The sequence below is a fragment of the Scatophagus argus genome, chromosome 17, assembly GCF_020382885.2.
Source record: "Scatophagus argus isolate fScaArg1 chromosome 17, fScaArg1.pri, whole genome shotgun sequence".
NCBI classification, from domain to species: Eukaryota; Metazoa; Chordata; class Actinopteri; family Scatophagidae; genus Scatophagus; species Scatophagus argus.
In genome coordinates this window covers 4,412,517-4,438,720 of record NC_058509.1, presented here as the reverse complement: position 1 = coordinate 4,438,720, position 26,204 = coordinate 4,412,517, and the positions used below count along the sequence as shown (strand labels likewise).

At 40.5% G+C, this 26,204-nt stretch overlaps 2 protein-coding genes across 6 annotated transcripts; one reads left to right on the top strand and one right to left on the bottom strand.

The window, feature by feature from the left end:
- Positions 1–2,623: 2,623 nt before the first annotated feature.
- galr1a (galanin receptor 1a) lies at positions 2,624–24,531 on the bottom strand. The gene is made up of 4 exons (XM_046418161.1): positions 24,336–24,531; positions 4,176–5,033; positions 3,925–3,990; positions 2,624–3,497 (listed from the first exon to the last, which is right to left on the bottom strand). Exons 1-4 carry the CDS (start codon positions 24,465–24,467, stop codon positions 3,144–3,146), a joined length of 1,410 nt encoding a protein of 469 aa, XP_046274117.1. The 5' UTR covers positions 24,468–24,531; the 3' UTR covers positions 2,624–3,143.
- mbpa (myelin basic protein a) lies at positions 16,614–23,460 on the top strand. 5 transcript variants are annotated; one of them, XM_046418164.1, is made up of 7 exons: positions 16,619–16,918; positions 18,683–18,778; positions 19,258–19,284; positions 20,185–20,205; positions 21,562–21,645; positions 21,758–21,778; positions 22,189–23,460. In XM_046418164.1, exons 1-6 carry the CDS (start codon positions 16,799–16,801, stop codon positions 21,758–21,760), a joined length of 351 nt encoding a protein of 116 aa, XP_046274120.1. In that variant the 5' UTR covers positions 16,619–16,798; the 3' UTR covers positions 21,761–21,778; positions 22,189–23,460. The 5 variants fall into 5 exon arrangements, with proteins under 5 accessions (XP_046274119.1, XP_046274118.1, XP_046274123.1 ...); XM_046418162.1 differs by lacking the exon at positions 21,758–21,778 and having other exon boundaries at positions 16,617–16,918; XM_046418167.1 differs by lacking the exon at positions 20,185–20,205 and having other exon boundaries at positions 16,618–16,918.
- Positions 24,532–26,204: the final 1,673 nt, after the last annotated feature.

The window sequence follows — 26,204 nt, the reverse complement described above, 5'->3', positions numbered from 1 at the left end:
ACACTAAAATGTTTTCTGTCTTTTATTTAACAGCAAAATTCAACAACAGAAGGGCACATTGTGACCAGATCTCACATTTGGTCAGATACTGACTGAGTGACACTAATCCTGGGTGTCCACCTTGAGGCTGTGCTCAGATCCTCTGTGAAATTGTGTGTGTGTGTGTGTGTGTGTGTGTGTGTGTGTGTGTGTGTGTGTGTGTGTGTGTGTGTGTGTGTGAAGCATCCACGCCTGTAGCTTCTTCATATTCGGCCAGAATCTGCTTTACTGGCCAAACGTGTGAGCACACACAAAGCAGGTGAATTCATATCAAAGTCTCCATTCATGAGTCTGAACAGACGTGGATTTAAACTGCACACAACCGACACTAAGTGGTAATTCTGTACATCATATCAGCAGCTTGTATTAACAATTTACTGCAAGCAAAAAACCAGACAACTGCTATTCAAATATTGATGTTGGTTTTCTGTATATGTGAATGTAGGAAAGTATACATGACCACCCTGCTGTGTAAATTAGCTCCAGATTAGGCAGACTGATGTCACGGCTTCCTCCTCATCAGTAAGGACAGCATTCACAGTCATTTCAAGTGTTTGCCTGCTTAAAGTAACAACAGGACGTCACATGCGGCGCAGAATACTTAAATGAGATCTGACTACCAGCGTGGGGTACATGCTTTTGAACACCTCTCCAGACGTTATCTGCTCCCTTTCTTTACAGCAAATCTCATTTTCACCTCAGAAATCCTTTCATGTTATGCATAAAATGTTAATATTCATATGCAAATGCTCATCCTCTCATCTCTGAGGCTACAACAACGATTGCTGAGGTTGGACGGCGTTACAGAGAAGTAACATGCAGCATTACCTGTTTGCAAATTTCATCTTAAACAAATTCAGCCTTAGGGATAAACAGGAAACAATATGTAATCTGTGCTGTCGGAAAGCCTGGTGAAAACGCAGCTCTGGTGAAACTGATTGCATCTGAACAAACTGTACCATTCAGGGATTACGGCTGTGCTTTTGCGTGTACAAGTGAATAATTTATTTCTAAGCAATATTATTTATTCATTTCTCTGTATAATTCATTCACTCACAAACTCATTGTACATTTATTTATTTGGGTTTTTACGCATTTCCTTGCTTACGTGAAGAAAACCCGCACGGACATTTTAGCTTTAAAGAATACAAACACTAAATCAGAAATCAGATTGTACAGTAAGTTTGAAGTGTGCGTCTGTGTGTGTGACTCTGGATGGGGATATACTACAGAGAAATGGGACAAAATTTGCAAAGTATTTTGTTCGCAGCCTCCTCCTGGCCCTCACGTGGACACCTGGACTGTGAACAGTCTGTGGTAGCTCAGGTGTGAACCAGCGAAGGGCTTTATTTGTCTTTTTGTCTTTGGTGACAGAATGGTTATCTGTGACGCCATTTACATGCTGCATTGTTGCTGTACATGTACATGATGTGCTGTGGTACAGAGCCAACATATGTACACAGCAACTCAAGTCTTCAGATACACCAAACAATCAGAGCAGAGTCTGGCGATCGCTGCATGTGAAGAGAAGGTTGCCTTTTGTACTTCAGGGTCGCAGGGAAGGACGAAATGTACAGATGCTGAATGCATCCGTTTGAAATTTGAACTAAAAGCTGCTTCGCAAAGACGAGCTTGGCTGTGGCTTGTTGTTAGAAAAGTCATTAGAAAATCTGCAGCCAGAGAACAGGACCCTCATTGCAGATGGTTTATTTGTCACCAGCTGAAGCACTGAGACCCACACAGACCCACACTGACACGGACGATAGACAGATTTTATCTGGACACAGCATATTGGTGCATACAGTATGTCAACCAGAAAGAAACTACAGTGCAGTGCAACACGTCCAGGCCAGTGCGGCAGAGAATTAAATTCATGTTGGATAAATCTGCACCTCACGATTTATTGCACTTAGTCACTGCAGTGAAGTGTAGGAAGCAGTGCGGCCTCCACACCAGAGTATGGATGTCAGTGTGGCAGGTGGGTGCAGAGTACAGAGTGGAGTTTGTATCCTGTCGTAGACCAGACTGTTTATTAAACGTAACGCTGATCTTTTCCTAATCGTGATAAAAGATTTCAGACGCTCACCATGCCTGAACTGTAGTCTCTTTGTCATCATCAAGATGTTTCCTTGACATAATCGTTGCATTGCATTCAGTGTGAACAGCAGTTTATCTCTGTTGTTGTCTGGCAATAGTCTGACTCACTGAATGTTGTTATAAGCCTGCCATTGCACTCTCCTCCCTTCTGCTATCCCTTCTGCTATAGGTCAGAATCCCTGTCGCTAAGTCGCTAAAGCAACAACCCACGGATCAAAAAACTGCATGTTACCCTAACCTGGTGGCTGACAGTATGGACCTAAACAAGCTGACACCTTTAACTGTTTCTTTATCAGGGATTTAGCCATTTCACTTCAAGTTCCCTCCGACACTGACTGTTTCGCAGAGGCGCCGCTGTGATCCGAGGCCATAACATATTAACACTATCTAATTCAGTCGCACAAAACCCACAATGTGATTGATGGCATGAACCATTTGTATTTCTGTTATTTAAGATATTTAAGAATGTTGGAGGGGGGGGGGGGGGGGTTAGCTAACTAGCTACAGCTATAATAAACCTCAGTCTCCTGAGTGGGAGTCCTGTGTCCACCCCCGACTTGTCCCTTGACTCTCTCTTATTCGTACTTATCTACATAACTCTAAAGGTACGGTATGTAATTACTCCCACTAAGGGTTCTTCAGTCAGAACAATAAAAACAAAAGACAATGTTTGATGACGTAGTGACGTAGCATTTTTAGTTACGTTTGCTGACATCCTTCTTCGTTCCTAAGACTTGTTATGGACAGGGGAATTTGGTCATGAAAATCTAAACTCTTATCCACCATCTCTCTTGTTAAATTACAGCACACATTCTACTTCACATGGCTGCAGAGTTTTTCTTTGCCTCGTCCACTACATCAGGAGAATGATATTCATAAAATGTTACTGAGGTTAGCAGTGATTACTTCAGGCTGAGCTCATGACAGTACCAGTACTTTTTAAACCTTAAATATCCTTACATGTGACGGCCTTCAAAATCCAATATCTGTCAGACTCCATTCAGAAATCAAAGCATTTTACTGATCTGAGAGTCGTGGCCTTTGCAAGTCACACTGATGTTGATGGACGGTGCCATCTCCACCCTGCTGCGGAGGTCCCTGGTGTCGTTCACAGGACACTTGCTGGGCATCCGGCACCAGAAAACCTGCTTGTAGGAATTCCTGAAGTTCTCCGATAGGAAAGCGTAGATGATGGGGTTGACGGAGGAGTTGCTGTAGGCCAAGCAGTGAGCCACCATCCGGAACAAGAAGGAGGCCTGGTTCAGGGGGAACGAGCCAAACTCCACCCACAGGTGGACGATGTGGTGAGGCAGCCAAGACAGGCAGAAGACCACGACCACCACCAGGACTGTCTGAGCAGTCTGTGGAGGAGGGACGCAGGAGATAATTATTATATCAACAATACAAGATGACGAAATGTGAATGACAAAGTGGAACTTCCAGATATTTTTTTTGCATTTCTATTGGCTGAATTTCATTCCCAACAAGATTTTCACACGTGGTATTTCAGTGATATAAAGATTCATGTAAGTCGTAAGCTGGTGATAATTTTTTTAAATTGCAAGTTAATATGATGGACAAAATGTAGGAAAAAATCTCCTAATCATATATGACGTGATGAAGTGTTTGAGAGGATGAAATGCTTGAAAAATGACTGTAACAGTTGATCGGTTATCAGTCAGTTAATCATTTTTAACTCTACATGCAAGCCTGCACAGATTGTGCACAATTAGCGTTCAAGCAGCACAGACCTGCCAAACACAAAGACTGAGACAAGCTCACACCGACCTTCTTCTTGGAGAGCTCTGATTTTTTTGAAACATTCCTCAGCTTTTTGTGTAGATGATTCAAAACCTGAAAAAATAAAGATATGGTGAAAGACAAAGGCTGCTGACTTAATTATTTTCTTTGTTTCTGAATTGAGAGCACTGAATTGAATTGCAGCACCAACACATTTTGACATTAACAGTACGGTCCAGACTCATGCCAGCTGCTTGAGCTTGAAAATCAAGTCAGCACCCTGATTGATGCGCACCCACCTTCGCATAGCAGACAGATATCAAAGTGAGAGGCAGGAGGTATCCGAACACAAAGGTGCACATCACGTAGACTTTCCTGTGGTGGTCCGGCCAAACCTCCCAGCAGAAGGTGTTGTTGTCCTCCCTCTCCACGATGCTTTGGTAGTGCGCTACGGGAGCTGCCATGACCAGAGACAGGATCCAGATCAGCACCACTCCGAGCATGGCGTGCCTTCCCACCCGGATCGACGAGGATTTCCTGGCGTGGACGATGGCCACGTAGCGGTCCACGGACATCGCCGACAGAGTGAAGATACTGACCAGCATGGACACAGTGAAGAAATAGTGGATGAACTTGCAGATAAAAGCTCCCAGCACCCATGTGGGCAGCATGTAGATGGTGGACTGGAAGGGAACGCAGAAGAGGAGGTAGGACAGGTCCGCCACGCTCAGGTTGAGGATGAAGATGTTGGTTGTGCTCCTCGGCTGTCCCGACTTACTGCGCGCCAGCACCGTGATCACCATGGTGTTCCCGAGCACACCGAGGATGAAAATTAGTCCAAATATCAGAAGAGAAATAAAATTATCTACACCCATCCCAAGTATATGCTTAGCTGGCAGCACCACGGTGTTGGTGTTGAAAAACTGACTTTGGTTCTCCACCTGTAGCTCCATCTTCTTCCTCACCACTGAGGAAAAGTTACGTGTTGGTATAAGAGATGAATGTGCTCCACATGAGCGCGGGCTGAGGATGGATTTCCTCTCCAATAAAGGTTGGATGGAGCTCATGTATTTGAAGGCTGCTCCTGCCTTCTCAGGCAACGTCAGCGAGTCGTGCGCAGCAGATCCCACCAATACCTTTCCAGTGATACCAGTGACCTGAAGCCAGTATGATGGGAATGAACTGAAATCTTCTCACACACTGTCAGTGACAAGGCTGTTCACCACACATCCTGTCTCACTTTGTTAAAATAGTCTTCTTTTTCTTCTTGTTATTGTTAATATTATTACTAAACGTAATGTCTCATATATTCAGATATGTCGGGCTACACATTCTATGAAAAGTGTCAGTATTTAATGTGTTCTACAATACTTATATTGAATATTGATAATTCATGCATTGTGCAGTCCATCTTTGTTCATTACAATACACGTTTCCTGCAATGTAATGAACCTGTCTGTCAAGATTAACCAAAAACCCTTCAAGTTTCCCCACAGAGTCCACTTCAATCTGCAACAAATTGAACGGATCCAGACATCTTCTGACACTGGGTGGCATCAAAATTAATTATGCTAATCTAAGACCTCTGAGGTTTTCTCCACTCAGTCAGGTCTCACTGTCTGCTAATTCACCAATTGTTCATTTTACATTCCTATTTTTTCACATCTTGCTTGACTATAGTAGTCTACTCTATTCAGTATAGATATAGTACACAGTAATCCTTATATAGATGCTGTCTATTCTAAATCTACACTTATGCAATATTGTCTTTGTACACACAAACACATTTACACACAGGCCTTTCAGTCCATGTCCATATAAACCATGCTCACTATCATAATTTGTTAGTAGCTACGAGAGTAAAGCAGCAGCTGCCCTTAGCAGATCAAAAATATATTGAAACTGTTATTGAAAGTGGTGATTTTAGCAACTAAGAGGCAAAGAATTAAGGATGTCCTAGTCTCTGTGTGCAAGCCAACATATAAAAAAATTACGCTATAAATAAAGCTATTTTAGCTTTACTGTGTTAGCCTAAGTGCTAAAAATCTATCTATGAATGTTGATATTGTAAGTTATTTTATTGAGTGGGTAGTTAAGGGTACGTCTATGTCACGCTTTTATTTTGAACGGTAGGAAACGGAAACAGGCGCTACATTAGGCATGGAACGAGAACAAATTTGACGTCATGCTTTAAATTAAGGAGCCGATCGTGTTATTATTTCGTTATCTTCGTAACTGTAGGCGTAACTTCTGATCCTCTGCTATAAAATTTACGGATATTTAAATGTAGTTTCCAGCTGTCTCACGAACAATATTTGAAAGTTCATCTCCCTTAAACTTCCGGTCCTTCGTGATAATTAAAAACTCCGCCTTTTTGGCCTGCTCTGTAAAAATATGGCGGTGCAACATGGCGGACTCCGTGGAAAAGGACTCATGCTGGACTGTTGAAACCAAAGCATCAGTACTAATTTGGTACCAATCCATCAAGTAGATATTGAGATATTTCACAAAATAACTGAAAAGTGTGAGCTGTTGGTAAAACAGAGGGAAAAGTCTTGATCTTTAATGTCTATACAAAATTTCATGACAATTCATTCTGTAGTCATTTCAGTCTGGATTGAAGTGGTGGGCCAACGGACATACGGACTAATATTGTTATCCAAATCAAAGTCCCAAAATTTCACAGGAGTGCAAACTCAGATTTGCTCTTTGATCTTCCAGAAATATTTAAGAACTTTCCTTTAAGGGAAACAATGAACATTTTGATTTAATTCTTTTTCTGAAGAGCCACTACTGTCAGTACAAATGTGCACCCTCAGCCATAGGAATCATTTCTCTCATTTCCATTGATCATCCTTAGTTTTCTGTCAGTGTTATTGATCTACTCTGACCAGGTCTGAAAACATAGCAGCTATATTATCATTATGCAAGCAGACGAGTCTCAGACAGACCAGTGCTGGGAGATCTGTCCTGGGGATAACCATCTGGAAATGACGACAGAGATGGTGCACATGCTATGTAACCTGAGAGCCAAGGCTGATGTTATCTGGTGCTCCACTTGTCCTCAGAAGATTGTACACATTTGAAACCTTTATTGTTTATATGTGTTGTTAATTTGCTGGTGCTAATCAGGTAAATTCAGCACAGAATCTATACTCTTTCAGTGATGAAAACCTAAGGATAATGGAGCTGAGGATGGTAATGATACTTGATGGTCTTGCTGATGAAAATGACAGTGCAGATTATGGTGTTTGTGACCAATTCCCCCACTTAGCCTATCTGAAAATTAATAAGGTCATTATAGTACTTTTTTTTTCAGTAGCAAGGTTATTATAGTTTTGGGAGCATGGCGGTTGTTTTGTAATTGGTTTCTCGGCTAATGTCCTGAAGCAGCCTGAAGTTTCCATGGTGACTCTTTACTCCATCGACCGAGATGTTATCCTTCTTTCTTCCGGGGAGAAGAAAGGCACAATGAAGCCTTGCAACAGCATGCAATTACCCATGAAATATATGTATTATTCCTGCAGCATCTTGACAACTTGGTGTCTGCTTTAAGAAAAATAGATGACCTGTCCTGTTAGATTCTTGGCGCCGTCCACGGTGATGAATTATATCAGCACCTCGGACAGCTCATCTACTCATGCTGCTGAAACTTGTCCAATTTGCTATCAGTCACAAGGAGATGATTTTCTACTGTAGCTGAACTTTATTATTTCCTTGGTGGTTTTTTAGGGAGGTTCAGGCAGCAGTTGGTGAAAACACTCTCCATCACTTTTGATTCCCAAAGAGGAGAAACAAAAGGACATTTCCGAATGATACGAAGGAAGATCCTTGCGTCATATCTCTAGAAAAGACTGTGAGCCAAATTAAAATATGGTACTGTATTTTTTTCCGTTCTCCTCCTTACTCTGTGACGCTGTATGTTTCCAGAGGTTTCTCTCTTTTTGACAAACAACTGAGGTGATAAGTGAAGGAGAGGAGCGATTTAAGTTAACTTTGTGTTAGCATGGACTAATGAAATCTTAAAGAGCAGAGTCATGAAGGTCTGAAGTCTGAAGTCTTCCTCTCCATCTGCTTTTCAACTCAAATGCACAGTGATATCAAGATATCACACGACAAGCCCGGTGTCAGTGCGTCATCTCACTCCCTCCCCTGTGATTTTCTTCGGTGGTGAAATAAGAAGATAAGCTGCTTTGGACCCTGCTGTTCTTACTCTCAGGTGGTTAGCCCTTTAGCTCAGACTTTAGTGAGACCTGTTGTTACCATGACACTGAGCCATGAGAGAAGACAGCAGCAACAGCACATCCATTTACCCCAATAATTTGAAATGGACTTACCTTGCCTGCTAAATAGCTGCGAGCCAAACATTGCCATTTGGGCAATTCACGGCTGGCACACCACAGTGTTTGTTTTCTTTTGTTTTGATGAGCACTTTGTCTTCATTTCTCTTTGTTTTGTACAAGTTTTCAACTCATGATGACACAGCCATAATTAGTTTCATTTTAATGAAAATAACTATTATTATTATTTTCAATTATTTGATTTTATGCTGATGTTTATGTGTGGAAATAAAGACTAATAACATACGTGTGCAGTGTATTGGGATCCAATACAACCGCATAACCACTCACAGCAATGTTTTGTTTTTTTTTTTTTAAGAGAACTTAGGATAAGAAACCTAATAATCTGCATACAAGAACATTATATCTAATGTCAAACAGCCACTAAGGAATACAATTTAAAAAACAAAACAAAACAAAACAATTACAAGAGTCATAAGAAACATCTGTTAATAATTTAAAATCTTAAAGGGGAATGAACAAAATGTAGGGCGAAGGCATTTTATGCATGCAGAGGACAGTACCATCATAATACCTGAAATGAGTTAAGGTTAAAACAACATATGGGTTATCTAAGATGGTTATGAGATGTAAATGAGTCAACAGATAGGAAGTAGTTTGGTGAGCAATGATGAGTACAAAATTCAGTTTATCAGAATGTCTTCATAACTGAGCATTGACATGAACGGTTTTTGTCTTTAATTCTGCACGGAGAGCCTTTTTACGGGTCAAATATGGAGCATGAAATCTTGAATAAGAGTCTGATGTCAAGCCACAGTGCATTATTTAGACTTTCTGCTGAGTGAGTGCTCACTGCAGGGCGTCAGAAGTTCATTAAATCACTGTTTGTCTGATGTTTTGTCCACCTACTGTCCTCTTCCTGCACAGCGCAGTTCCCCACACCAACAGTAGAGGGAGCAAGGGAGGTTTGCCTCTGTGCTCGCCACACACTGTCCCATCTTCTGTGTGTGTCAAGAGCGACAACAAACAGAACTGCTATCAAATGCAGCAAGCTGCAACCTTTATTTGTTCTGAGAAATGTGTTGAATGTATGCACTCAGTGTCAGCAGCGTCTGCAAATTCAACACAGTCATGCACAACCACCGAGCTCTACCGCTGAGGACAAGGCGGATTAAAGGTGTGTACTCAGTCACACACTTCCATATCCTGCAAATGCAACATACTACAGGAATCAGGATGGCAGTTCATGGAGTGTTCAAGTGGAATTCAGGATTCAGGTTGTGCTGGCAACAACAGCTATTTTCAAAGATCTGAGGGAACTTTTTGTAAATGTCAAACACATCACTGGCTGAGAGATTCGCATGAAAATGATCAATTGTGAAGGCAGCAGCTTGTGCTCACATGTGACTGGATGTGCAGTGAGTGAATACATAACACACAGTCACAGTGAATAAACACTCAGCACACAGAGCTCTTTAACAGAAATGAAAATTATATGCTTGGTGTAAGTCTCAACTGCAGACTGGTTGTAGGTCACTGGTTACTGGTTTAAGGTAACTGGTATTTGTGCAGCATGTATCCGTGACACTGTGGTTTTGAAATTGGTCCAGCGATGAGTGAGGACACTGCAGTGGGCTGCTATGTAATCCTCCTTTCTTGTTCTTTCAGTTGGATACTTTCAGAACAGAGCTACTCTTGCTCATTTCAGCAGCTTTAACTCACTGTGGGAAATATGAAGATATTCATATTGTCTGCTCTTGTCTGCTGGCTGCTCTTCCTCTCACTCCTCTCTTGATATTTTTACATCTAACATGGTGAATTAAGGGTTTATTTTGACCAAACCAGAGTCTGTGATTGTCAGAACATTAGAAAGACGAACCAAGGGGCCTTTGGATATTTAATTTGTACAATTATAAAGTCATTCCCATCTGCCTCAGCTGTACTGTACTTAGTTCAATGCTAATTATTAAATGTTAGCTCTAAACAAAAATGGTAAACCTTATGCTAAATATAAGCTTGGTGGCATCGTCACTGTGAGAATGTTTGCATGTTGAAGTCGTGTTAGTTGTAGTCTCTTCTTAAGTTCTGAATATAAAGGATTTTGTTTCAGGAGAGAAATACAAGGTCTCTATTGAGCTCCTAACTATTGCCTCATTGGTCCAATGAAAGCTAAAAGGATAATTACATAAATGTTTTTAAGAGTATTTATGTAAGTTTAGCATTAGAAAACGCCTGTCTGTGAAGAGTCATTCTACTTTGTGTAACATGCATGTTTATCTGCAGTTTTCTTAGTTCAAGCTGCTTTTACAGTAATGTTGAAGCATGCTTGTTATGTTTTTTAGACATTTCTAACAAATCTGTTCCTCAGATGCACATCTGAATACATCTGATCCTCTTGGGAAAAAATGACAAGGTTGATATAAATGCCAGGATGCTGCAGTTAGCTGCTTTTGTGAAGCATCTTGTTGTTTTCGCTCACCTCGGTTGCCTACCAACATATTTCAGTCACTGGAACACAAGAGAGATTTACTGTTTATATTTATGACAAGAAGCTCTGGTATTCAAGGGATTTACTCAACATCCCACTAATCCAGGATGCTCACCATGCTGGCCCCACCTTCGGTGGTGGTACCAGGTGTGCAACAGGCCATTTTTGTAAACATCAGTGAATCTAATGAATATGAAGCGGCATGGATGACTTTAATCTCTCCCAGGGCCATATGTGTGATAATCAAAGGATGCTGTGAATTTCTCTGAGAAAAATTATTTCACAGGTGTGTGGCAGTGGAGTGAGTGCAGGAAAATAGATACAAGGACCAATTACTGTAAAGCGCAGAAATTAAATATTTGATTTGTCAATTAATTGGGGAAAAAAGTAACACAAATTTTAATACGAATAGTTTCCTGCACCAGAGAGTATAGTCGTTATAAAGTTGTCCTTTAAAAGGGACAGTTGACCCCTTTTAACTTTGATCAGCACAAGCAAAATGCCAAATAGTTCTGTTACATTGGAGAGAAAAGCAGCTGGTCTCCAAAACATAGCATCTCACACCAAAATAATTTGGATGATAAAGAGCAGTAAAGATAAAAGGAAAAATATGTATTTTTGATTTTTGGGTGAACGGTCCCTTTAAGAGTTATGGTCAACTTAAAAAATATTAAGTGTCATGCAATTATTTAATGTCTGATGTCTGAAGTTACATGAAAAGAAAAGAAAAAAAAGAAAGAGTAACTAAAAGAAAAGCAAAATAATTAAAAGATCCTCAACTTCTTTTCTGACATTTAAAAATCAGAAAAAGAAATCTCTCTCTCACGCTTCTCCTTACAACAATCCTTTACTTACAGCAGCACTGCTTCAAAAATATCCTCAAGCCCTCGGCTTGAAACAAAAGAGCATGATATTGTTGAGATCCTAAACAAATGATAGCTTTATGCCCGAGCTCTGTGTGGCAGCTCCTGCCAAATGTTGATGGAATCATTGGCTTTCAACCACAAAGACATTTGCATTGAGTTGTTTACCAGCCAAAGCATCACTGTGAGGATTCACTGTGGGAAAAGAAACCATTCACATCTTACAGTTGATCCTATTAGTTCAAACAATGGGAATTTTCTCAGACAATAAACACACAAAATCAGAAAATCAGTAGCAAGTTTTTAAAAGCCACATCAACTCTAAAGACACTGGTTCTTTATTTAGCATGATTTATCACACATGTAAAATGAGACAATTAGATGTCTCACTGAAAAGAGGAAGTGCAGAGACTTTTCATGGCCCAAGCGACCACTGGATGGTGACATCAGCTGCTCAACATCATAGCTATGTTGTCATCTATAGGCTACAGGGACTGGATGCGACAAAAAGAGGTCATCCATGGTAACAAAGACAATAACACAAAGGCTTTTCACTCTCAAAGCCAATTAGCGAAACAGGATAGAATCAAGTATTCCTATTTTCCCTTGAGTTACTTTCATCCCTCCTGGATTGGAGAGAAATACCCTTGAACTGAGCAGTACAGTCGTTAAATGCTTTAACAATCAACTTATGTAACACCCCCTATTTTCACGAGGCAAATAAACTTCTTCGGTGACAGAAAATCTGTCAATGAAAGTAAAAGCAATCCACTGCTATTGTGTATCAGCAGCTTTCAGGGTCAGATAGATTTAATTTTGCAGAAGGACAAGTTTTCAACCCTTGGTTTGGTGGATAAATCTGGTTTCGCTACTTTTGATAGCTACTCATCTTCGAGTACAGCCGCACTAATCTAAATACATGTGTATCCATAGATGGGGGTATGGAAAGCATAAATTAATGAACTGAAACAAGCAGATACGAGAGTATATGTATGAAGTATGTGATTGTGTCGGACTTACTCATGCTTAGGCTAACCTACACTGGTTTGATAGGCGGTTTCATCTTAATGCCATGGCCTGCTCAGTTATAATAAATATGTTGCTTTCACAGGCAGCATCCCGCACAACCCGCCAAGCAAGACCCAAACACTCATCCTTAACTACCTCATCTTAGCGAGAAACAGCATGCTTCTGTCCACAACATCACAAGCTAACACCATCACGAATAAGTCCTAATCACCAGCAGCCAGATAACATAATATGCTAACTACAGTATTACGATAACTAGCATACTGCGTCAGTCACCAAACAGGCCAAAGAAGTTAGGGTAAGCTAACTAGCATGTAGCCAGAGCAACCACCTGGTATAATGTTTTCCGTGATCACCTTCTTAGTATGCTTACCTTTTAATGACAAGATTATAGGGCTGGATGAAAAGTTCAAAATCAATTAAGTTAGCACAATTCATTTTGAGGGACTATGTTACAAAACAAATAAAGGCACCAACTGCTCGCAATGGGACGCCAGTGTTCAGAAAGTCCTGGTGAATTTTACTGTGAAATGGTTCCAAATCTTGTATCTAGCATGTAGCTAACTTCATGTTATCTACCATACAGGCATCCAAGAGGACACTTTAAAACATATGCAGTCCCAGCATGCACTCCGTAATGTGAGTCTCTGTGTTAAAATGACTGGCCATTGAATTTCAGAGAGATAGGAGTCAAGATGGCGTCAGGTCATGGCGACACACCAAGTGCACAAGGGTGCCTTCACACAGGAATTTCTTTGTTTTAAGATTTCCATTGGTGCGGATGACAATAAAACATGAACTTGTGCTTGAGCTGAACAGAAGGTTTTGTTTACACGGCTCTAATAAAGTAATCATTTGTGTAAAGGGAAACAGATTGTAGGCTCTTTTTGACTATTTTTGACAACACTCTCTAGCTGAGACTGTGACTTATCAAACTGAGTTTAAGAATCTCTCAGACTGACGGTTGCATTTGTACTCACTCACTTAGTCATTAAAAACTGTTTGAAACCATTACTATAACACCAAACATACTGCCACATCTGTTCATTTTCTACACATGGATAGCACAGAGGAAGGCTTTCTTTCTTTATCTCTCTCTCTCTCCAGTAGCAGATAGACATTCAGTTGCCTCTCTGAGTGGGCGTCTTGGTCTTGGTCAACATTCTTGCTGGGGTTCAAGGATATCTCCCGTGTTTGTGTCCCACAGCTCCGTTGCATGGTTGCTATTGTTTTCCCTGTGCTCAACCGGGGCCTTCCAACCACAGGAACAAATCCAAGACTCTTCTGGACACGAGGGCACAAGCAGTGTGGTCAGCCCACAATCTGCATTCCTGTACCTCTGTCATGTCCGTGGGTGCTGCGCTGAGGCTCGGCCCCTCAGGACAAACAGACAGAGCACTGTGTGCAGGACAGAGTGGACAAACATGTCTCCCTCTGAGTTTATCCCCATTTCACTCTGTTTATACAGGAAACTCGGCAGCCATGTTGGCTCCACAGACATCAATATTACGGGCTCATGTTTACGTGAAAGTTGCACCCACTTTCATATTCAGGATTCCTCAGCGGATGAGTTCATGTAAAGGCCTCGAGGGACTCCGTTTTTACAAGGACTTTGGTTTTCTCTGAATCATCTTCTCTAATTATTGCTGAATTAGCTGTATTTGAGCAACATGCAGTTGCCAAAAGATGAGTGAGCTTATATTAGCGTTTGTATTGTTTTAACAGTTCAAACGGTTCACCAAACTGGAAATACATGACAAAATATATACATTGCTAAAACTGAAACTGACCAATGTTATAAGATACTGATTTACTAGTATTACAAAGTAGAAATAAAGTGAAATGAGGAAAATGCTCAAAATAACAAGAAATATGACAAACTTTTGGGTGTCAAATAATGTACACAGACATAACTTTTAGAATGTAAAGATAATCTAATGATTGTGATAATCGCAGTTCAGGCAAGACAAGACTATGACTTCAAAGCAGCTTTAGACTCGTGAAGCAGTACATTAGTGGTGCTCTGAACTAATATCATAATGTCATAATAACAATGCTAACATGCCGATGTCAAGCAGGTATAACTATAATGATCACCATCTGATTTTAGCACGTTAGCTGCTAACATCTGCTGTAAACACAAACTGAGGCTGATGGGAGCATCAGATTTGCAGTTATTTTGTCATAAAACCACATACTGGACAAAGTGAAATTTTGACCTGATGATGGTGTTAGATGAAGTCATGGGATCATCACAGTTATGTAAATCATTACTCAGCAATGTTAAAGGAGATCAGTTTATATCTAACATATAATTTGATTCATAGTTTGCCACAACTTAGGTTTGCTCTAAAGTAAAATGGTTCGTTTTCTAGATTCGCCTCAGTTTTAAAGAGCTATGTAGTGTGATGCATACACGTCTTTCAACTGATGTTTTTTGCTTGTTTGTTTATTTTGTTTCGTTTTTTACTATACGAAAACGGGAGCTTCATTTGAAAAAGGAAAAATAGGCCCTGATGCATGCAGCTGCAGTGAGAGGGACTGGAAAAGACAGAAACATGATTAGACCCTGCCAGCGTTATCCTATAATGAAGCTTAGCGATACCATAGCAGCAGTGAAGAAACCACTCCTGTTCACAACTGGTTTATGTCCAGTTTTTAGCTCTGTGAGAGTCCATGATGGAGAGCATTTTTTCCCCCTACCTAAAATCAGATAAACCCAGAATCATCTCTCCTCTTTCATCTTGTCTGCAACATGGAATATTTTGATCTGCTCGCAGTCTTCTCATATCCTCTTTTACATAGAAACTGTTCCATACATATCAATATAAATCATTAGTCCAGTATATATCCCAGTGATTTACTGTCACTCAAATTCATAAAACACATATCAGTTTGTCAAAATTTAAAATTTTCCCTCATGCTCTTCCTCAACTTCTGCAGCCATATCTTCACCTCTGCTTTCACATGTTGAGGGTTATTTGATGGATGAACAGATTCATCAGTTGCCACACACGTTCAGTTTAACAGACGCAAGTTTTTCCCTGCTCTCAATGTTACTTTTGACTTTAAATAAGAAACTGCAGTGACAAAAAAGCACTTGTTCTAAAATATTAATATTCTGATGCTGCATGGGTGTTTTCTATCACAACTAACCCTGCAACAGATCCTGCTTTGTTCCCTGGCTGCTGCGGGTGAAACAACACATGCAGGAGTCCTTGTAGTGCTGGACTGTGGTGCAATGGCAAAGGAAAGCAAAAGTCACGCAGACATTCAAGGGCATTTGAACTCATGTGTATAAAGGCTGACAATGACTGAAACCGTCACAATAAAGTGAAGGTTGAGCTTGGTATTCTAGACTTTGGAGATGGTGGTTTGCAATGAAGTCCTCACAATGTGAAGTTCGCCCAGTTCTAACCTTCCATTATTCTGAGCACCTTAGAGACTTTTTGTCCATATTAGCCTTTTCATCTTCAAGAATAACAGTTGACAAAGAAGCCTTGATTCATTCTTGACACTGAAATGGTATTGAAGTGCTACCTTTGGTTTGCCTTCAATGGACAACCTTGCATTGACATTACAGGAAAAGTTTGTAATTTTTATGGCTTCACAGTTTCCATCAATCATAAACATTCAAACATGCTCTATGGCTTTCAATATGAAAACACAAAAATACTCGGCTTAGCTTGAAGTTTTCACCGAACAAGCTTCTCCGTTATCCTTGGCCTCTCCACATGTCAATCTGGGTGACTGTACCTCTAATTTAAACACAATCCATTAAGAAAATATATGAGGCCAATTCAACAATGGTCTCACAGTTCTTCGGGTCGCTTTGCATCAGGGTGTGAGTGCAGACTCAGAGATAACCCTTGTTGTCCCTGTGGCCGGGGTGAAGCAGATGGGGAGAGGAACAATGGCTGGGCCCATGCAGAGGGCGGCAGTGACTGACACAGCCACTGAAGCTCCAAAGAATGCCTGGAGCCACGCCAGAGCCATGAACCTCATTGCCACTCCAGCAACACTGCAACCCCACCCCGCCACCACCTGACCCTCCTCACGTCCCATGGTGCCCTGGGACCAAGAGGACAACACCTTCAAAGGCGGCCCCAGTGCATCAGAAGAGCTGCAAACCAAAGTGAAGGAGCAGCAGAGCCGGGTGTTAGCACTGGGGACTGTCTTGGAAGAGGACTACTGAGTGGATAACGAGAGGTCAACCCCACCCAACCTCAACAACTGCAAGCATGGCTACGGCGAGCACCTCAGGGCAGAGCACCTTTGGGCTGGGGAGGAAAAAGAAGAGTCCTGGACTCATGGACCAGATCAGCAAGTTCTTTGGAGGAGACAAAAAGAAAAGGAGCAAGGTGAGCATCCGCATTTGAAGCGATATCTCAGGGATTTTTGTCCATTAAAACTGACTTACTTTTAGAAAATTGAAAAAAAAAAATCAGATCATGTTCTTAAGTGCACAACAGTTCTGCATAATGTCCCATTTGTTTTTAGGGCTCTGTTGAATTTGGACATATTTGTTAGCAATGCCAGTCGTAGTCAGTGTGGTTTAAACGAAGACTTAAGACTTTTAGGTTCTCCGTATGATTAGCTGATCATCAACAGTCTCGCTTTGTGACAATTCTAAGATTACACGTTGGGTTTGTAGAAATTTAAAAAAAGCTGAAGATGTCAGAAAATTTTAGAATTAAGGAATATGAAATAAAATGAAATCATAATAATAAAACTAATACAATATAATGAATCTTGAAAAATTAAGCAGAAGATAAAAAAGACACTCAATTTCAGTAACGCCATGTAAAAGAAGTTACTAGTTTTAAAACAGAGAATAGTGTATTTTTCAATTTGGCTTTTGGACATTTAAAAGAACTAGAGAGCGCTGATGGCTCATTTCCAAATCGTCCAAACAGTCGTTATTTTAGATCAGTGATCAGCGATTAGCTAATTTTTTTTAATACAGAGGCAAAAATCTTATAATAACGATATTATTTGGACTGCTGACTGGAACCGAAATGTTTAAGAGGCTATGAATAAAGATAATGATTTTCAAGGAGGCACTTTATTGATACTGCACTAAAATAAACAAATTTTATACAAAACAGTTTCACCTGGATTTTTAAATTGCAATTATTCTTAATTTCAGACTGTTTACATAAACTATTTTGAGTTCGGATTTTAACTTTTTAATTCACAGTACATTAAGTTAAAGAAATACTGATGTCGGGGAAGCCATAAGCTAAATCTGCAATAGATGCACCAGCGTGCAGGCAAATTAATTTGAGATGCGAGCCTGGCCCTGAGCTGCTGATAGAAAACCTCAGCCAAACTTCTTTCAAGTTGAAGAGTCAACACTGTGTGATGGGAGGGACCCTCCGGAGTCAGAGCTTTCATCCCCTTCTCTTTCATCTTACATCCGAGTGTTTTTCTGTCGAGGTGTAGCGCAGAAAGATGTGAGATTTTTTTCTGGTGTGTGTGTGTGTGTATTCACAAATTTTTCGACAGATGAGTTTGAGGAGTGTGCGTCTGTTTTCAGATCTTTTCCCTCACATGTTACAGGCTCTCGATCCTGCATACTTAATATGACACAGTGGCAAAAGAAACCCACAAAAATAGGCTTCTGTATGTATCAACAGTATCTTTTTGGGTTTCTTTACTTGCTGTGATGAAACAGCAGAAAACACACATTAATGGAAGATAAACAGACATCAGACAGTGAGTCAGACAGACACCTGATAAATCTCTTGAATGCGGTATTACATTCAAGCGCTTCACTCTCTTAATGTGTTTAGTACTTTAAAAGCCTCTAATTGATTTCTCTCTCACTTGACACCCAATGGGCCTTGAAACTTTGATAGTTATTATATTTTGATGTATGGTACAGCTGGGACCAACTTTCAGGAAATAAATGATGTCTATTCAAGCTCATGCAAAGCTAATCCCTTATGAATACACTGCACGAAAAGATTTTTCAGCGTTGCCAAGTTACATGCAGCTTCAGGGTTTTAGAAACCTGATGCCATTTGATTTGAATCCAGTCTGATTTCAGAGTGGCATCACTCCACCTTGTGGTATGTCATATAAACATATACAGTGACTTGACCTCTGCTGATCCACCCCAGGGGTCCTTCCGGGGTCACCTGGCCGCTTCACCCCAACAATCCTCCACTCGCCGCCGGACCAATGAAAATGCAGTGGTGCATTTCTTCAGGAGCATTGTAAGTGTCCTTGAGTAAATGGTCTCATGTTGCATATGTTGCATACGTAATATCATAAGTCACACATAACCATGTACATTAAGCCACTTTTTTGTTGCATCATGCTATCATCCTGAGTTTTATTCAAATGGTTTTATGTATTACTCCGAGACTGCCAGGAGCTGCATAATTCTGAACGCAGAGCAAAACCAATTTCCTTCTTTTTATAATGTGTGACTGTTGAACAGTCAGTGTCTTTTCTTTTCTTCTGATTTACTTTGGATCCAACTACTGGCATTAATAGTGTGGCAGCGTATCAGAAACAACATGCTAAACTTTGTTCCTCAGCTCCCTCCCTGATTACAAAGCTGCGTGACTCCTTCATTTACATAGGCCGACTGAAAAAAAAAATAATTTGTTTATTTCAAAACAGTTTGTTGTTCTACTTTCCTGCCCAGAGCAATCAGTCATGCTGTCGTTTGTTGCTTGATGTTTCTCAGGTTTCCTCTCCTCGTCCTAAATCCAGGGTGAGTCTCATTCCAAAACAGCAGTCCTGATCACTTTTTAGTCATGCTTGTAAGGTTTGAACTGTTGCATTTTCTTTTATGAAATATTATGCTTTTTGTTGGATATCCACTCTGGGTAGGAGTGGGTAGGACTTTTGGGTTACATCGGGGACCTTTGAGAGCATTATGTGTAGGAGTCGTTAGATTTTAACTTTGGCTCCATCTGGTGGTAGCATCAGACAGAAACACGCATCATTAGCCCTCCCCCCCAATGGATCTGAGCCATTGTTTCAACAAATAACAATACAACTGTTATATTTTAACAAACAGAAGCACGTGCCATGAAAATAATTTGAGAGATGCTACGCTCAAATAACAAGGCTGAGATTCTCCAGCCACACTAGCGGTTGGGCACAACGGTCCACTGAGCTAAATGCTAACATCAGCATGCTAACATGGTCAAAATGATAAAGATGACAATGCCAACATTTAACTGTTTAGCAGGTATTAATGCATGTCGGTGTTAGTTTTGCATGTTAATATGCTAACATTGGCTAACAAGCACTAAACACTAGTTTACCTAATTAACACTAAACAGCGGTCTTCAGCTAATGGTTAGCTATTAGCACTAGTTTCACGCTATTAACAAAAATAGCTAAGTGTGACTGGATGCCATGAGTTTAGCAGGTGTTAAGCATGCCTAAAATGGTACGAGAAAAGCTTAGTGGCATGAAATAACACGAAAAGCAAAACAGTCATTGCGATAACATACAGAATTACTTTAGATGTTCACATGTTTTTCATACGCCATTTGGTGAGAGCAGGCTGTGTGTCTTTAACTGGATGACTCTCTGGTGTGTTGAGGCGGATGCTCTGATCTCACCCTATCACTGTCTGTTTGTTTTTTATTTCCATGTCCAGTGGAGAGACGTATTGGGCTTGGTACGTCACACAATCTTTCCCTTCTCAAATCAAACAAAAGCCCCACTGCTGTGTGTGTGTGTGTGCAGTGAACCCATTTCTGTCTGCAGAGAGCTCCTCTGCAACGTGTCTTGTGTCAGCAGTGCACCTGTTAGCTAACCTTCACTCCTGTCCCGTCTTTGCCGCTTTGAGATATCTTTTATACCCGAGCATGTGAAATCGAGATGTTTTCATTAAGAAAAAAAGGGAAATCTGATTCACGGGCACTTACAGTCACTGAAAGGCAAAGCTTAAAAATCACTTTCATTAACTAGTTGATCAGTAAAAAAGATTGATTTATTCATTTTGGACACCAGGAATTATTGGCTTATTGGTAAATTTATTTTCTTTGCTTCAATCCAGAGCGACTCACTGCTTCTGGATGACTTTGAAACCGCTCGACTATTTATGAACCACAGCCGGTAAACATTTTCTCTTAGGACCTCCTGGCCTGCATCACCCTCCTCCTCCTCCTCTTCTACTTCACACTCTGTAACATCTTCATCCCCCCTCTGTGCCAGCGATGACTCACTGATCCATCTGTTTTGCCTCCCAACCTTCTCTTTGTCTCGTCTGTCTGGGGGCTGTAGGCGGCCATGTTGTGTATCATTTGACCGTGATTAGCCACTTGTGTCTGTTCATCGTGGACCTCATCTCGTCCTTGTCATCCACTTTCTTTCCCCTGAAGGTTGCTGCTACCTGAGTCTGGTCCTGTCACATGTTTATGTTTTCCTCCATGACATTTTCTCACAATATGGTACCAAAGAACTGCTGTTTGAGAGAAAGCACATACCAGCAGTTTTGTTGTTGTATTTTTTCCCCCACATACACAAAGAGTGAAATTAAAGTTATGCACAGAAAGAATTTTATAACTTTTATACAACTACAAAAACCTCACATCAGTCCACAAGGGAAATTCAGCTTGAAGCAAAGCTAAATTATGAAAAAATAAATCCAAACACCAAAAGGTCAAAGCAAAGGAAAAAAGGGCAACATGTGAAAAAACCGTAAAAGCTCGGGCACTAATAAGAGGTTTACAACTTTCTCAACATTTCTGAAGGACCAATAATTTTTTTTGGCCCACCACAGCAACAATTGTGCCCTCTTATAACATTTACAAGCAACTGCATTTGGCATTTTGTTGAAGTAGTGGGACATCTCTGCTGAAGCGTGTCTGATCTTGTAAAAAAAAGAAAAAAGAAAAAAAAAGAGAAAAAAGCCATCGATGTAAAATGAATTAAATGCCTGGTTAAAGGTTATGCCATGACAAAGCACCGAGCGTGTCTTCAGGCCCTGCTTTCAGATCTCCATCTGTGCTTATAGAGCATTTTTTTCTAGGCCTCGTCGCCGCGTGCCGAGAGCACAAAGTCGCCGGTCAGAAGACGCAGAGACCAAAGCACACTGTCCAGAATCTTCAACCTGGTGAGCTTACCGCACATCTGCCTCCTTGTTCTACTCGAAATTTCCTCTTTCTGTCTGTGAAACTGAGCTTCATGAACGCCGTTTCCTGTCTGTGTCTGCCCAAACGCAACAGTGACGCTCTCGTCAGAGATCAGTGAGTAATGAACAAATACAGATCAACGAGTGACCATTTCAGTTCATTCATCCTCTTTCGCCAACACGCTTTCACAGCAGCCCGTCATCATCATAACAAACTAATGAGCTTAAGAGCAACATTTTCATTTTTACATTGACACAACAAATAAACCCAACTATTACATTTCTCATACACGTATTCATTGACTAGTTTTCTGCAATTGTCATCTACCTCGACTTTTTCTACGGTTTATTTTCAGTGTGGATGATCTATTGAAGTCCAATAAATTTGGAGCATTTGACAATCACAACCGTTCACATGAAGTTTCAGCACAGCATCGTCCCAGATTGCTCTTAGAAGACATCTCTGGGGACAGAAAAATCGATGTTTTTCCTCAGCCAGCTCATCATCCTCTCCCTTCTCTCCAGGGAGATACCAAGTCCCGTCCACCCCCTAAACGCTGGAGCACCATCTTCTAAGCTCTCCGCCGAGGACCAAAGTGCAGATCCGACGTCGACGGGACAAGATGAAGGAGGAGGGACAGATCTGCAAGCGGCAGACTCACAACCTCAAGAAATGTTAACCCACTAATACAAACCTCCTGTATGTTTGACACGGCATGAAATCCACTCTCCAGGGATGCTTTTAATCCTTCTTCTAAGCATATCTCATCTCAGTCTTTATTTAGCTGTTTATAAGAGTCTGGTCATGCTTGTAGTAAAATATCTTAGCGTTTAAAAAACAAAAGAAATCACCTATTCAAGTATCTTGGTCTGATGGTGCTATAGTGTCTGCTGTCTGAGGTTTGTTCATGGCAGATGTTTGTTTTTCTATTCGTCTCCTGTCCATCTGCATTTTGTATGAGTGACGCTTTATGTATCTCGCTGCTTCCTAGAAACACAGCTGACACACCAAACACACCACTGTTTTTGTTTCACATGTGAAGTCCAGATGGAGTGTCAGTCCTGTTTGTGGTTGTTGTTGTTGTTGTTGTTGTTGCTGCTGTGCTCAAGCAAAAACGTATATGTTGCAAAGAAAATGCATTTGAAAATACAACTGGAAACCTACAGAGTATGAGCAGTGTGGACTCTAATACTGTATTTTATTTAACGGTTTTATTTCAATATGCGTCAGTGTGGTTAATAAAACATGTACAGTATGATTTCTTTCAGAATAAATAAAATGCCCTTTTCAAATGCACTGTTACATATAAATAAGTAATACAAGGGAGGGAAAGCATCCTTAAAACAATTGGTCTCTCTTTTCAACACAGCAGTTTCTGTTTGTTGTTCGAATTAGGTGTGAAATTTTAATGTTGTGTGCGTTTCATTCAGAAGACGACAGGGCAAACGTTCGTTTTATCTGATGGTCAGATAGTAAGTTGATCAAAGGTTTACGGCGATAGCAGAGACGGTATGAGGAGTTCAGTACTGAAGGGCAGCACGTTGATTTCAGGTGTTCTGACGCACGATTTGACAATTTTATTTCATTCATGATAAACTGCGTTGCCATTCTCATTTGTACATAATCTGTCTGGTTAACGGAATAGTCAAATGAACTGCAAAGGTGTTGCTGACGTGCGGTGGTGCTACAGGAGTACGACTGATGCTTTAGAAAACTGAGTGCTTCCTCTTTATGTAAAACTCTTAACCTGAAATAAGCATGTTAAGTCTTCTGTTATTAAATGTTTTATAATCTGATATTTTTGTTGTCTTTATTAAACCAATTTTTCCATGTTTCTGGGATTTTGGTAGCCAGATTACAGTGATACACATTTACAAACACACTTTTTTTTTTAAGACCATAGAAAATATTTTGACTCTGGGGGGGAAAAAAAAGGCTTATTTGCTTTCTTGACTGGAGTTGAGGACATAATCTCACATCTGTACGGTAAATGTGTAGCTGGAGCGAGGAAACGATTAGCTTAGCTTAGCATAAAGACTGGAAACAGGTAGCCTGACTATACGACTCCATAACAACATTATACCTTGAAATAAACATGCGTGTTGAAACATTTTCATAATTCTTGCACAGGACTCACAACAGTAACCTGAAGCAGTAACACCTTCCAACAAGTGAGTCAAACAGCAGGCGAATGCAACACCACAAAACAAAACGTAGCAGACCAACAACTAAACCACAGCTACAAAAAGCCAGTCTGAGATTTACTTCTTAATGATAAATATCTTCTGTACCTTCTGTTAATGGTTATAGTTATTGTTAGCCTGATTGTTAGCTATCCACTGGTAATCCCATCATGATTTATTTACCACAGAGACCTGAGTGTTATCAACCTTCTCATCCAACGCTTAGCATTAGTATCGCTTCTTTCCCAAAACTTCTGACTAAAATATTCCTTTAATATTACAAGAAGTAATAAAAAAGTGCAACAATCACACCTTGTTGGTCAAGATTTTTTTTTTCTACTATATGAAAGCATTTCAAACTTAAATTATTAATTACAGAAATATCACGTTTGATCATAACATTCTTGGTCATGAGTTAATTGGAGGACCCAACTGCAGACAGGACATTGTTGTAAAGAGAGCAAAAAGACTTAAATAAATAAACTTACTCTGAAAATAACTGAAGAAGGCAAACACAGGGCTGCTGGGAATCCAGGCAGCTCGAGTCCAGCTCCACCTCGAATCCAAAAGAATAATCCAAAAGATAAGGAACACAGACAACCAGCATCACAGGTAGGCATCAAACACAAAAAACTGACAACAAACACAAGGAGAGCACAGGTATAGACAGAGGAGGTGACAAGACACAGGTGAAGCTACATAGGGGAGGAGCAAACAATCAAAAAAGGAGGGAAAACAGACATAGAGGGGAATGTAAAGCTAAACAGGAAACAAGGGGAGAAAAATTACAAAATAAAACAGAAAACTAACTAAACTGAAACATCAAATCATGACAACATTTCTGTCTTATTCCCTACACTTTTATTGCAGTTGAGATGTCATGTTTGCGTAGAAATAAGTAAGTGAGACAGTGGTATGTGAGTATTTACCTCATGTTTCTGTACAGGTGGTACAATTACAAATTTGACCTATTAAATATAAACCCCGGTGTTCGTAACCATGACTTCATGGCTTCAAGGTTCACGAGCAGCTCAGTAACTGGAGTGTGTAGAAGAGCTTAAGTTGGGGCAATTGGACTTCAGTTTAAAGTGAAGACGTGAGAACTGCAATGAAGTGTACGTTGAGCAGACCAATGTGGACACGAGACTCTAACGAGTCACATGATGGCTGGGTGGGACGATGACACATACCTTCTTGCAGTCACATGATGGCTGGGCAGGTCAACCATCTAGTCAGCAGGTTTAATACCTGGGACTCCCCACCAGTTAATCAGTTAATCTTTGGATGAAAAGTGAAACATCCTCACTTTAAACTGAAGTCCAGTTGCTCCAGCTTTCTATGCAACATGACCTGGATGACTGATAATCTACACAGATGTACTGAAATACGTACTGCAGTAGACCCTAAACATAACCCAAGATGGTGGATCTTAAGTTATGATGGAAACACTCCCACACACTCTTGAAATATCTTTCCTCTGGAGACCAATCATCTATCTCAGGCAATAATCCCAATATCAAAGCGTTCTAAACACGATGATCTCAAAGCTGTACGTTTTGTGCTACATTTAACTGAACGCTTAATAAGGATGATAGTCACAAGTAGGGTAAACAGAGTTTCTCATCATTAGAAATAACGCTGGGATAGAACCTTTCAAGGACAACGGCCCCCAGAACCACAATTAGCAGAGCTTCATCTCTCCTGTACGCAGCGTTACTGCTATAATTGGCTCAGTGACGCAAAATCTGCATCACACAATGTGGAGGTCAAAGGCAATTTTGATTTTACTTTACACATTTTGGCATCCACCGATGACTAGTATGAGAAAATGTCTCCAAAAATTCATTAAAACAAACAGGGTTATCTGATCTTAGGCAGCATCCCACATACATTACTGTAATATGATTTAAGCAGTTGTTCTTCGTAACTGTTGTGTAAATCCCTTTTCCCCACTGTCCTAGTAAGACTGGTTATATATAGTCTCGTACTGTATGTAATACAGTTAGCTCCTCTTGCACCTCTTTGTCGAGCTGCTCTTTGTCACTGCCTCACGTTTGTCATTGAAATGAAATCGGTTGTGCCCTGAACGCTTCTGAACACATTCAATAACATCTCCCATTCATCAGCTTGTCACCTTTAACCATGTTTTACATTTGATGGCGGCTGCTTTCTTCACACGCAGTGAATGAAGACCTTTTGAACAATTTAATCACAGGAGAGAGATGCTGTAGTATTGAGCAAGAGAGACCTCTGCTGCTCTTACATTACGCTGCAAAGAAGCTGTTCTAAAATGATATGAGTCAAACTGGGTTCAAATGACCGACAGTGAGTCTCAGTGTCGCACAACATGCATCAAT